The 14,067-nt window shown below is 41.4% G+C and overlaps 1 protein-coding gene across 1 annotated transcript in view; it reads right to left on the bottom strand.

The window, feature by feature from the left end:
• Positions 1-14,067, bottom strand: part of LOC126456648 (cyclic nucleotide-gated cation channel) — a 1,140,961-nt gene that overhangs the window by 59,089 nt on the left and 1,067,805 nt on the right. Inside the window, exon 14 of the mRNA XM_050092391.1 lies at positions 6,033-6,200. Coding sequence (XP_049948348.1) covers positions 6,033-6,200 — 168 coding nt within the window. The remainder of the gene's footprint in view (positions 1-6,032; positions 6,201-14,067) is intronic.

Genomic DNA, 14,067 nt, shown 5'->3' with positions numbered 1-14,067 from the left:
TGAGGAGTTTCCCCCGATAATCGGCGATTAAAGCAAGTAATAGGAAAATGACTAGAAGAAGGGAGAGGATGGTAGGAAATGCGTTAAGACATGAGGAAATAACTTCCATGATACTAGAGAGAGCTACGGTGGGTAAAATTATAGGGGAATAAGAGGTTGGAATAAGCTCACCGAATGCAATGTTAGGCACCGCCTTAAAGGAGCAAAATCGCAGTGCTGTGGATGGTGTGGAAGTGGTAGAAGGCGACCATGTGGGAGACTCCACTGCTGATGTAAGCCATGACAGTGAAGTGGCTGGCACGGAACCGGTGCAGTACAATGGGTCCAAGTGGACTTGTGACAAAATGGCAGGAAGCAGCTATCCATTATCACACCGTGATTCAAGTTAGCCACTTTGTGGGTGTATCATCACGGACTGTCGAGCGTGTCTAAAAAAGTTTAGCGCTCGCAACCCTGTAACACAGCGCAAGAAGAGTGATCGTAGAAAAGATCCTGACTGACAAGAGACCAGGGAAGTGTGACATGTCTTGACAGTCGGCATCAACCAGACAGTAACTGCTGCACACAAGGAATGCAGATTCATAGAAAACAGTTTCCGAGGGAACATAATTGTAATGGACGTTTGGAGACGCATCCCTCTCAAAACGCCGTACTTACCACGAAATACACATTGAAGTGACAAGAGTAATGGGATATCGATATTCACACATACAGATGACAGTAGCGTCGCGTACACACGATATAAAAGGGCGGTGTGTTGGTGCAGCTGTCTTTTTTACTCACAAGGGGAGGCCGCCAATTGTGAAATTCAGATTCGATTCATACTGCGCATAATAAAAGCTCATGGCCAGAGGTGTAATGTGGTAAAGCACCAAGATGCACTTCTCAGCCGTTGTCGAGAAAATCGACAGTTAAAAGAAACCGTTGCGGTGAAATACTCTCTACGATTACTAATTTTCTACACCGTCGTGGCGCAGCGGTAAGCGCTCGGATTCGTAATTCGAAGGTCGCCGGATCGATTCTCGCGCCATGCTACTTTTTTTTTTAGTATTTGTTTTTTGTAATTCAAATATATATATATATAATTCCCGGCAATCAGTTGCAACAATTATGCATATAATAAGTTGTTGAAAGTCGTTTGTCGTGGAAAAACTGGCGACTTCGAATATCATTATGTTTTCCGCAAACAAAGTTGTATTTCACAAATGTTATTAATTATCTTCATAATGTTAACCACTTATAGTTAACGGAAGACGTAGAAACGATGTTCCGAAACGAATACGTATAGGGTAAGTCAAACGTTCGAATTAGAATAGAGACCCCACGAACACAAACTTGTTGTGGCAGGTATGAAATATAAACTCCGTTACTCGCTCGTTACACTTGAAGGACAGATGTTGAATGGGCCGAAACGTGCCGCCGCATAACAGCGTAGATGCCTGCTAACTTCGAAAGAAGGTAGATGCGGTCCCTAGCGCAACTTATAACATCGTCGAAAATCAGTGCGGACGGGACAGCTTTGGTACACTCTGTTAAACATACGGAGAAATGGAGGCGGTACAATTGGAGAGCGATCCGCCTTCACCAACATGCATAAGCAATTCATTAATAGTTTATATATATCTTTGAATTACAAAATACTAATAATAAAAAAAAATTGCATGGCGCGAGATTCGAGCCGGCGACCTTCGAATTACGAACCCGAGCGCTTACCGTTGCGCAACGACGGTGTAGAAAATTAGTAATAGTAGAGAGTATTTCACCGCAACGGTTTCTTTTAACTGTCGATTTTCTCGACAACGGCTGAGAAGTGCATCTTGGTGCTTTGCCACATTATACCTGTGGCCATGAGCTTTTATTATGCGCAGTTTGAATCGAATCTGAATTTCACAATTGGCGGCCACCCCTTGTCAGTTAATTCATGTGAAAAGGTTTCCGACGTGATTATGGATTCACGACTGGAGTTAGCCCACTTCAAACGCGTAATGATAGCCGGATTCCATTTCAGATATCATCACGGAATTCAATATTCGAAGATTCTCAGTGTCAAGAGTGCGCCGAGAATACCAACTTTCAGGCAGTACCTCTCACCACGGACATCGCACTGACCGGCGGCCTTTATTAACGACCACCAGCAGCGGCGTCTGCTCAGAGTTGTCACTGCTAACAAAGCAATATTGCATGAAATAAGCGCAGAGGTTACTGTAGGACGTACGACGAACGTACCCCTTAAGACAATGCGGAGAATTTGGCGTTAATGGGCTATGGCGGCAGTCGACCAACGCGAGAGCGTTTGCAAACAGTACAACATCGCCTGCACCGCCTCTCCTGGGCTCGTGACCATATTGATTAGACTGTTGGCGACAGAAAAACCGTGGCCTGGTCACATGATTCCCGATTCCAGTTGGTAAGAGCTGACTGTAGGATTCGAATGTGGCGCAGACCCCACGAAGCCATGGAGCCAAGTAGTTAACAGGAGACTGTGAAAGCTAGTAGCGGCTCCACAAAGGTGTGGGATGTGTTTGCATGAAATGGACTGTGTCCTGTGGTTCAGCTGAACCGATCATTAACTGTAAATGGTCTTGTTCGGCTACTTGGAGACAGTTTGCAGCCATTCACGGACTTCATATACCCAAATAAAAATGGATTTTTTGTGGATGACAGTGTGTCATGTAACTGGGCCTCAGTTGCTCGCAATTGGCTTGAAGAACATTCTGGACAATTCAAGCGAATGATTTGGTCACCATGATCGTCCGACTTAAATCGCTTAGAAAATTTATGGGACGCAATCGAGAGGTCAGTTGGTGCACAAAATCATGTACTGGCAACACTTCCACAATTATGGAAGACTACAGAGGCAGTATAGCACAATATTTCTGCAAGGGACTCCCAACGACTTTTTGAATCCATGGCCATTCGATTTGCTGCAGTACACCGGGCAAAAGGATGCCTGACACGATATTATGACCTATCCCATGACTCTTGTCACCTCAGATGGTGCACTCGCAAAATACCACAAGTTACAACGCCATCCATGTAAGGCCGCCCATCTTCCAAGAACACAGATACTGGACAGTAACTGATTGAAGCTGTGGAGTGTGGCCTGCCGACTTCCGATTATGCCTCTTGTCAAGCGATGAAAGGCGAAGAGTCCACCCAACGCAATGAAGTGTTTAATCGGCAGTGGAGAAGAGAAAACAAGAAATCGACCATAGACATCGTTTGTTCGGACACGACCCTCAACAGCCAAGACTGAGGTCAAGAAAAAGCTTCCTACAGATAACTACGGCAATTCGTTCATCTCCTAGAACACGCAGAGAGGAGCTTTGGCGAGACTCTCTAGCTGAAGACAATCACATAACGGTCAAGGAGGAAATAGCCGAAGGTTGACACCTGTCATACGTGACCCGGAAGACTTTGAACAGACTGGGAGTTGGGGTGTCAAGGTGCAAAGCCAACCTCAGGAAGTGGGGCTTCAGTAATGAGGAGGAAACTTGTCAGTGTGGTGACGTGCAGGACGAACAACATCTGCCAGTCTGCAGGAACCTACCGGCTGCATTCACTATCTGTCACCTTCCTGCAGCCAGCGAAACTGCTGTGATAACCACCGAATAATGGGCCCGTCAAAAAATATTATCATCTTGCTGCTTGTTTATCTGATGCTTGTTTGTATGTATTATTGAATCTGTGTCATAAATACTGATGTAAATATTTAAATTTGCAAATTTGTTGTGGGAATCAATACTTACTAGTTTTTGTAATTATTTCAAGTCTGGACTCGAAAAATAAATAAAATCGGCAGTGTCAGGAGGGTTTGGTTCAGGGGTGCTTCTGCGGTGTTTTTGGGGGCGTTTTTCGTATCATGACTGGGATTCAGCGTGTAATGGAGCAGGATGCGTATTTTAACATTATCGATGAGCAAATGTTGCACTTTCTTCTACATCTGTATGATGAGTGTACTATGGACATTGCTGTCGACCAAGATGAGACTCACCATGATCACAGGGCTACACATATACATCGCTGGTTTGATGAACACTCAGGACCTCTATTACCCTCAACTGACTTGCTAAATCATCTGATGGAGTAGAGTACCTCTGTAGCTGTCAGCGTAAGCTCATCCCTGATAGTTGCAGGTACGCGGGACTACCACAACCAGAAACGTAGCGCGATTATCTAAACGTTTCTATGACAATGCCTCACTGTTGTCAGAACTCTATAGACAGCTATTGTTTCCGTCTGCAGCCGTTAGTGCTTCGTAGCTGAAAGCTGGCAACAGAAAGCTTACAAGGAGACGGCACGACCGTGGGGTCAGGGACTTGCCCGAAATTTTGTGTGGTGAAAGAGGACCCCTAAAACCTCACGTGGTTAAAATATTAGGACGCACTACTCGGAAAATCCCGGGAAAAATCGATCCAAAGTTTCTTAGGTGCCGTATGAGTATAAAATGTTAGTCCATTCTCAAGTCGCCCTTTGGCCTACACGGTTAGCGCTCGGACTCTTACGCCAGATGTCTCGGGTTCGATTCCTTCTCCCGCACTTTTTTTCTTCTGTTGCTTGCAAAATTGCAGCGCATTGTTACAGGAGAATCGTGAAATTAATTCCCGGGAAGATTCTATAAAAATTCATTCTATAATTCACCATCAATTATCGTCACCAATATTCCGAGATATGATTCAATATTCCTGGTTTGCCTCAAAATTATCAGAAACTCAAAACATTTTCGTAAAGGTTAATGGGGTATGTTTTTGTACAGATTTATTGCAAACGCCCTGTGATTGTAAAAAATCCGCTTTTATATGTTGCGCAAGATGTCGCAAAAACTATTGCTTTGTTTGTTTTTACGATAATTATCACTGCGATTCTTGTTTATAATTATTATATGTATAAAAATTGAATGTTTCCCAATCGACTTTGTTATTCTGATTAAAAACCCAATGTTTTTTCCTCACGAAACTTTACAATGAAAAACGGAAAACCCATCCCCATGAATTGTGTTGTTGGACATAAAGAAAATAATTTTTATTCAATAATGTAACTAATTTGTTAAAGATAATGTAGGTTTGGGAAATTTTCTGAATAATTGGTAGAATAAGAAAAGAAAATGAAACAGAAGAAAAAAAAGTGCCAGAGAAGGATATCGAACCCGAGACGTCTGGCGTAACAGTCCGAGCCCTAAACATCTAGGACAGACGGCGGCTCGGCAATTCACTAACATTTTATACTCATATGACACCTAAGAAACTTTGGATCGATTTTTCCCGGGATTTTCCGCGTAGTACGACCTAATACTTTAACCACGTGAGGTGTTAGGGGTCCTCTTTCACCACACAAAATTTCGAACAAATCCCCGACCCCACGGTCGTGCCGTCTCCTTGTTAGACTATATCGACTGTAGGTGTACTTGGAGTAGACGATGTAACGTAGCACTTAGCATCCCTGCAATCTAGTATCTCTATGCGATCTGATCAGCACTTAGTGGCTTCAGGTGAGGACGGCATACCAGAAGATACTATTAGATTCTACTCCTCGTCGAACTGAGTCCATTACCAAGACTAGAGGTGGGGGGTCATATAATATTAGCGTCGTGTCTTCGAGGGGTGCTAATTCTTAGTCCGTTGTGCTTGCTGTGTACGTGCTACTCTGAGATGAAAATATTAATAGGTGACTCGAAATCGTGGCGGTGCACTCCAGACGACTCAGAATGATAGCCATAAAGAATAAAATATAACAGCGATGCTAAGCAGTGTGGCGTGGAGATGCACGAATTGTGCTTCTGGGCCGGCGACCTGGTTACTGTGCGGGCGGCAGTTAGGACCTCGGCTAGCGGTTACGGGGGGGGGGGGGGGGGTGGAGGGGGCGGCGGCCTGGCTGGTTCTCACTGTGGTGGCTTGCGGCGCCGTGCACGGGGCAGGGCGCCGTCGCGGGGGCGGTGCCGGAGGCGGAGGCGGCGGCGGCTGCGGGGGCGGCGCAGACGCTCCGGCGGTGGCAGACGCAGCGGCAGCTGTGGGGGCAGCTGAGGCGGCACTCACCCTTCTCGAGGGGCGCCCGCTTGTACTTCTCCAGCCGCTTCACCGCGATGGCCTCGAGGCGCACCCTGGCCGCCGGGTACTCCTTGAGCACGTCCCACATGTCCTTCTTGCTCAGCACGAACAGGTCGCTGTAGCCCACCGACCGGACCGACGCTGTCCGGCGGTTGCCTGCCGCACAAAAACAAAACACTGACAGCGGTTCGCAGAAGCCGGAACGTTTGCTAACGTCTTGCCCAGCAAAAGCATATGTGACCCAGTCTATTCTGTATCTGAAACGACACTGCGTAATGTTGGGGCAACCTTCCCACAATACGACGATAGCAATAAAGTTTTAATCATAACTTCGAAATAATGAGGATACGTATTTATTTTTTACGAACTTCCAGCATGCTGGAATTCCTGCAGGTCAGCTACTTCTGTTAACCAGTATGACCAAAAACCAGTCCAAAGTTGCAAATTTCACTTTTCTTTATTCACTCGATGATTAGTTTTGGGCTGGAACCCATTTTCAAATCATCGTAACATAGTCAAAAATGATATTTTTTAAAATGCAAAAAACATGTCAAAAATCTGCAAATGAACAGATAAAGCGCATACAGATAAAGAAAAATGAAATTTACAATTCTGGACCGCTTTTTCGTTATACTAATTATTTTTTTGTTTGTTTACACCTATACATCTGCAGTTGTGGTGCACACTGAAATCCCTGACGCCACATTACCGTATGACTCGCCGCTAGAGGAACCTAAACATAATGGCGCAACCCATCCCTACATTATCAGTGAGTTGAAAATTACAACTTTATGACTACTCCTCATACAATCGGTCATCTTTCTTTAAAGTGGCTGATTCTGGCTTTTATATAAATTTCCCTCTTCCTCTTACATGGAAGTTTAATTACCTTAGTTATCCAAATATTGACACAAATTTACTATGGAATAAATTAAATTTGACATTAGCATCTCTGTATGTACGAGAGCTATTCGAAAAGTAAGGTTCGATCGCTCGCGAAATGGAAACCACAATGAAATTCAAAAATGTTTTGTTTGAAACAGTTTGCTACATCTTCGAGCTACTTCTCTACATAATCTCTGCTCCGATTTAAACATTTAAGTAATGTTGTACCAACTTTCCGGTACTCTCGTCATAGAAGGCAGCTGTCTGCACTTTTCACTACTTCTCTGCGCTGCTCTGCAGTTCGCTGTCTATGGCAAAAAGTTGTCTTCATAGACAGTGGTTCATCTGAGCAGAGATAAACGTCAGAGTAAGACAAGTCCAGGCTATATGGTGTGTGATCAAAAATTCTCTTAGAAAACGCTGCAGGGCATCCTCTTTGGCCCTGGAGTGTGCTGCCAGGAATTGTCATGAAGAAGGAAATGCTTGACAGATACGTTATGTGGGGTTGTATGAAATCAGGCGAATCGTCGCAGTGGGCAAGTAGTAGGGCAAAGCAGCCGCCAGTTCATTTTGTTAGTGTGGGTTGCCTACATCAGGGGCAGATATGCACTCAGGGGTGAACCTGTTGTTCTCCTTTGGTTGACAGTCACTTAACCTTTTGTTCTGTAAAGTGGTTTTCCATGTAACCCCATTTCCTTTTGACTGACAGCCACTTATCCTATAGTCTCCCCACCCCCAACCTCCCTCCCCCCCTCGCTGCTACAGGTACACTTTAAGGTCTGAGGTATTGGAATAGGTCCCCCTCTCACTCTTATCAATTTGATTGACTACTTAATTTAATTTATCAATTAATTAATTTCTCACCCACTGGTAAACTGCCTCCCTCCAGAAAATGATAGTAAGTTCATATTCCACCAGGACAATGTAACACACCATGGCTACCTCTACCAACCTAAGAAAATGGCGGAAAAGAAAGGTGAGTTGGGCTACCTCCACTAACGTAAGTCATCCGACCACCACCTCATCCTACAAAATGGCAGGAAGAGCACTTGACCTATATTGGACATAAGTCTTTATTTCCAGTCTTTATTTAAACAATTAGAGGCTGTACCACTATCAAGAGTAGCCACCGTGGAGCCCAGAGTCCAACTGACCTAGTACACAGTACTGCCACCAGAGGGCACTGTTGTCCCTTCCCTTATGCAATCCAAGATGGCTGTTGAGGTGGTTGAGCTTCTAGTCTTGGCATGGCTGCAATTTTATTTTGAGATTCGAAAATGGTACTAGCCTGTAAAACAGCACGTGCAAATGGCGAAGAGGAGACTTTTGTATGGAAAGACTTCTAAAAAAGTAAAACGTAGCGTGACACAAAGTGAAGACTGGAAAAATCGACCATCACAGCAGCCTGATGACCTAGATTCGGAAGGTGTGCTACAAACTTAAGGATTACAAATTCTTTGTATAAGTGATTGTTTAGAGAGTAGCATTGTGTGTAAGTGAAAAGTCGCAATAGACTTTGTAGACACGGAGAAAATAACTTTTTGAATGTGTTGCTACTGAAGTACACTGAAGGTTAGATCGGTATAGAGAGTAAATGATGTAGATTTGCTGAATCGAAATGGGAAATAAATAGCTTTATTAACTTAATCTACTTCTACATCTGCACACACACTTCGCAAGACAGCATCGGTGACTGGTGGAGGGTGCCTTGTACCACTACTAGTGGTTTCCTTTCCTGTTGCACTCACAAACAGAGCGAGGGAAAAACTAATGTGTACATGACTCCGTAAGAACACAAATTTTTCTTATATTTTCTTCATGGTCTTTGTGAGAAATGTTCGCTCTGTGGTCAATTCAAATTCCGGTGTATTAAAAGATTTTATCTGCGGAATCTAAAATAACCAGTTTCTCCTTTAGTAGAGCCAGAGAAAGCACATTCAGACTGTGGTTCAAACGCTGGTATTATACATGCATACATACATCACCAGCTGTTTTACAGCGTGGCGCGTTTCTAAATCCAGCATACTGCTGTGTTAATTGATTAAGGCCACGGAGCACTACACACTTACAAAGAATAATTAATTTGGTATTAGAGTGAAATGCGTATGGTAAAATTGTAGATGGCGACCAGTAAGCTCGTACAAATGGATAAAACTTGTACTAGTTATGCTGTTAATGAGAAGACTCGTTGGGAGACCAGCATCGAGCACTGCACCAAGCCAGTTTTCAGATGAAAACTGTAACAACATAAACCGCCTGAAATTCCAAATAACAGCTTCGTAGCACGTACAGAGGAAAAAAAAAATCTAATTTAATCAGCAGTATATTTGTTTAATTAGGTATTTCGTATACATGTTTGATGCCTTATGATGTGAACCAGTGGCTTGAAAAAAAATGCTTACAAGCAAATACGAAACATAACACCACTGAAAAACGTGTCTACTAAATATATTTGAAAAAATAAAACTTTTCATTTATGTATTAAAACATCCTGACGTTATTAAGACCTGACATTATCAGGAAAGTGAAAACCACCATCTTAATTATTTAATTTTTTTAATTTATGCAAATGTTTTAATTGTCTAGATCGCAAACAATAAACAAGATTAAATTTGAAAAATAGTTTCGGTTATTCGTAAACCATTCTCAGATCAGTCACGGTAAAGAAATTGTATTAACTCATACAGTGAGACTAGATCCCATCGTCTTTATATCTTGGTACATTCTCATATAACAGACAACTTCAGTAAAAGGTGATTCGAAACTACGCTACCCTCAAGTGTTATTTTAGTTACCATGGTTTAGAATCACCCCTTTTCGTCCTGTTGTAATAGCCTGTATTTATTGAAGTTGTTTCTTGTATGAGAATATACCAAGATAAACAGACGATGAGGTCCAGCCTCATTGTGCTTGTTGACACTATGTCTTTAGAATGACTGATCTGAGGATGATTTGTGAACAACCAAAAGTAGTTACCAGCTTTTCTATTGTATGTCAGTATGTTTATACGTGCGGTCTGCCGTTCTTCCTCTGCTCTAATTTATAGTAATACTACCAGCCCAGTAAAATGGTGTTAATCCCGGGACAAAATTACATTCGTTTTTCTCTCAGCGTTCCCATATGTTTTTTGGGATGCATCCGAATTTCATGTTTGCTGGCTTTCAGCGAAAACCCTCAAAATTTTAGCACTAATGTCAGTATTTCGTTTATACTGTGCATCGAAAACTATGCATTCTTAGAACGTGACCACGACGTATATAATTAAAGTACATAGATTTCACTATAAAATTCACTAATCAGGTTTGAATTAATTATGTGCAGTAACGGCGCTAGACTGCTCCATAGCAACGACTTTTTTACCCATCTGTGAAAACGCCAAAAATGCCCATTCGCACCACCTACAATTTGGAAAATATACATGTTATCAATCAGACTCCTCCACCAAGTGAAAGTACATTAGATTACCTGCAAGAGGCGTTTGTAAAATTCAGTTTTTCTGTAAGGGGGCAGGGAGAAAAGACAAAATTCTGAAAAGTATCTTCCGCGTTATACAGCCAAGCGATCCCTCCCATCGGTCTGTCTCTCACCGGCGCTACACTTTCGGTGTATTACGCTTAAAGGACGTTGTTTTGAATGAACTAATGGGAAGCAAGTTTGACAAAAACATAAAGAAATTATCTTTACAACGTATTAGGTACATGACAAAAATAGAAAGATGAATATGAAATCTGCATGTATAATTTATATGTGTCATGAAATGAGTGATTGTCGATCCCAGGATTGGGTCATCACTTCGAGTAGGTTCACCATCTGGAAAAGAAGGGTGACTTACTATAGTTAGTCTTATGGGTTCTCATAACATAATAATTTTTGTAAGATACCGGTTAATAGTAAGACTGGTGAAAATGCCGCCCGAGTTGCCGCCTACGATGTCAGTATTGGCTCTTGGGCACAAATGTCTGACGACCACTGATCTAGGCAATTAAAACTTTTTGTATACATTAAAAAAAACTGAAATTTTCACCAAACAGATTACCCTAAAGGAAACTTCACTGAAAAATTTACCAATAGACAGACAGTGGCCTGTACGTATATTTCTTTGTTTTATACATTCTGGTAACATTGATAAAATAAATACGAAATTTATTAACTTAATTGGAATGCTGTCAGTATATTTATTTGGCATGTGTTGAAATGTCAGTATATATGAGATAAGTAGAATTATAACCTATCAAAAGAAAGCAGTAACATTTGCTCTCACATGCACGCTAGAGACAAGCGTATTGTACAATGCATTATTTTGTCTTCGGTAATGCTGAGGTCGCTGAAGATATGCATATCTCCTCTACTATTTTGATATGAAAATAAAAATACACAAAGTACATTGTTGAGTAGCTTAAGTCGGTGTGTATGTCTTGTCGCATGCTATACTTAGTCCGCTATTGTGTAAATTTTATAGCCTCTCGATGGCTTGATGGCAACAAGCTGGTCACCGGGTCTTTTACCGCCTTGTGCAGTTATCTATCATTGCAGTTTGCGCTATTCCTGGAAGGTTCTGGCACTTAGTTCTTTGTGCTTTCCCCAGTTCTCAGTCATCAGGCATTCTATGTGACATTTTAGTTCGTATTGATGATCCTGCTATCGTAATTTGATCTCGGGTTCTACGTGACGTAATGTGGTGGAGACGCTGGGTATCTTGGGCGTCGCCATTGGTTCTATAGGCTCTGCAAAACCCCTCGTTTTCACGTGCAGGAACCAGAATACAAGAAGTATATTTCTTCTACGATGCGAATTGTCAAGGTACCAATGGATACAAAAGTATGAGTGAGTCACATGCCCATCCAGCATCCAGCAGTATTTTCAGGAGACGGTGGCCAGGATGCGACGAAAAAGCGAAAGCAATTCGACCGTGTCCCTAAATACAACAGGTGGAACGACATGATGTTTCTCGCTTTTAGTCGGGTGGCACAGGCACGAGAAAATGGCGAGACCTGGGAAAACTTCAGGTGGAGATGAAGAATTCATTTGGCGACAATTACATATTCTCACAGCTGAAGGCCGTAGCAAAGCGATAACAGGCTGCTTTAAAAGGCACTATTATGGAACAAATGAAATAGGATTCCCAACTTTGGGGTACATTTCAAGTTTTATTGAAGATACAGGCGTCAAGAACTTCAGTTCTTCTTTTGTACGTCTGTGTCTACGTAGCTGTACTGTCTCACAGTTCCTACTACAAGGTTCTAGGAATTGTAGAGAGCGGTTAGTAAATAAACTTTCGATTAGGAATCCACGCCTGTAAATGTACCGTTAGGACGTAAAATAAGTTTGAAGATCAGATCACTATCAAATCTCCCGCTCCGTGTCACGCATACAAACTAAGAAAAGGGCATCCTCTTCAGTCCTTGTTTTATTGTGATATCACATACGGTTTTTTCCGAGTTCAGCAACGCCTGCCATAAAATTGTTCGTTCGCAACTAGGAAGATTGACCATGGTGGTCCACACAATACAAAATCCCTGTGATTAATGGAGCCGGAGGGGCACATTTTTCGTTTACATAAAGTCAAGATGCTGTCAGACATTAATGAAAGGAAGAGCAGAACAAGATGATAATACACGTAATAGTTTCCAGAAAAAAAATTAATTTGTTTCATCAGAACGTTATGGTCTGAAAAGCAAGGTTGATGAGCTTCTTGTTTGTCTAGAAGATATGGAAAATTGTGAACTGATAGATGTTTTGCACCTCTCTGAACACTATGTGACCATAGGAATGGAGGAGTTAAATATCAGGGTATAACAGCATAATTTTCGTGTGGAGTTAACATGGAAGAAGGAGTTGCAACATGTGAAAACCATGTACACTAAGTCAAAAATATTGGAAAAAATAGTTTTATCTAGATCTAAACCAAGTAGCACTTTCTTGTGAGACGTTACCGTAGAATACGACTCTGGTAATCGTTACAGCGTACATATTTCTTCTAGGAACCTTTCAGCTATTTATGAGAAATCTAGATGCATTATTGAGCTACCTGCCAAACAAGATGAAAAAGTTATTATTCTCCAGAGATTTCGATGTAGGTTTCTGAAAAGATATAGGCAGGGGAAATGAAATGGAATAATTATTTCGGTATTTTACACCAATTTCAGTTGTCAGTTTTCCAATTTCTGTGCAACAAGATAGTGAGACACTGTTTGGTAAAATTTTTTTGGACAATGCTCAAGCTGAAATAATTAATGTGTACCCAATTGTTATCTGATTATCTGATACTGATGTAAAATTAATGGAAATAAACAATATTTCACCTTACAGCCATGAGGGAGGTTCATAGGGATCAGTAAGGGTTATTAATGAGAGCAAGATACCTCGTTCTACGACTAAATTAAGAGATGTGTATGGGATGAGGTACATACAGAAAGAGATACTGAAGTCTAATTTAATTTATTTAGTAGTAAATTTGTATCAATTTTTGATTGTTGTTTCCTTAAACGTTATTCAGAATAGCCATTGAAAAAACGTATGCCATGTATAACCAAGGGAACTAAACTTTTATGTAAGAGGAAGAGGGAAATTTATATAAAGGCCAGAACAAGTCATGATCTGATATTACTTGCAGAATACACAAGATACTGTAATATGTTACTGAAAATCGTGAAAATATCAAGAAGTGTGTGTATCCTAACAGAAATAAATAATGCAGATAATGAAACTATAGTTAAATGGGAGACAAGGTAGCCAGTCAGTGTACAAGACACCATAAAACGAAACTAAATAACAATGTTCTGACTGATAATTTACAAGCTGACAGTAGTTTGAACACTGTCTTTCTAAATGTGACAGCAAAAATTCAGTTCAAGAAGCAAGAGAATATATTAAAAATGTTATTCCACAAAACTGTAAGCAATTAGAAGTAGCACCAACAGCCTTAACTGAAATGAATGAATTTAGAAAAACATAAAAATCAAAAGCTCATATGGTGTAGACGGAATTCTAAATCGAATACTGAAATGTTTTTCTAACATAATAAGTTATGTCCTTAGTGATATATAATGCAGCTATGTCATAGGGAATGTTTGCACAAACTGTGGAACACTCTCAAAAGAAAGGTATCAAGAAAACTTAAATAATTATCGTCCAATCT

The sequence above is a fragment of the Schistocerca serialis genome, chromosome 2, assembly GCF_023864345.2.
Source record: "Schistocerca serialis cubense isolate TAMUIC-IGC-003099 chromosome 2, iqSchSeri2.2, whole genome shotgun sequence".
In the NCBI taxonomy this organism is placed as follows: domain Eukaryota; kingdom Metazoa; phylum Arthropoda; class Insecta; order Orthoptera; family Acrididae; genus Schistocerca; species Schistocerca serialis.
Note: the sequence above shows the minus strand (reverse complement) of the source record. Positions and strands in the feature narration are given on the sequence as shown.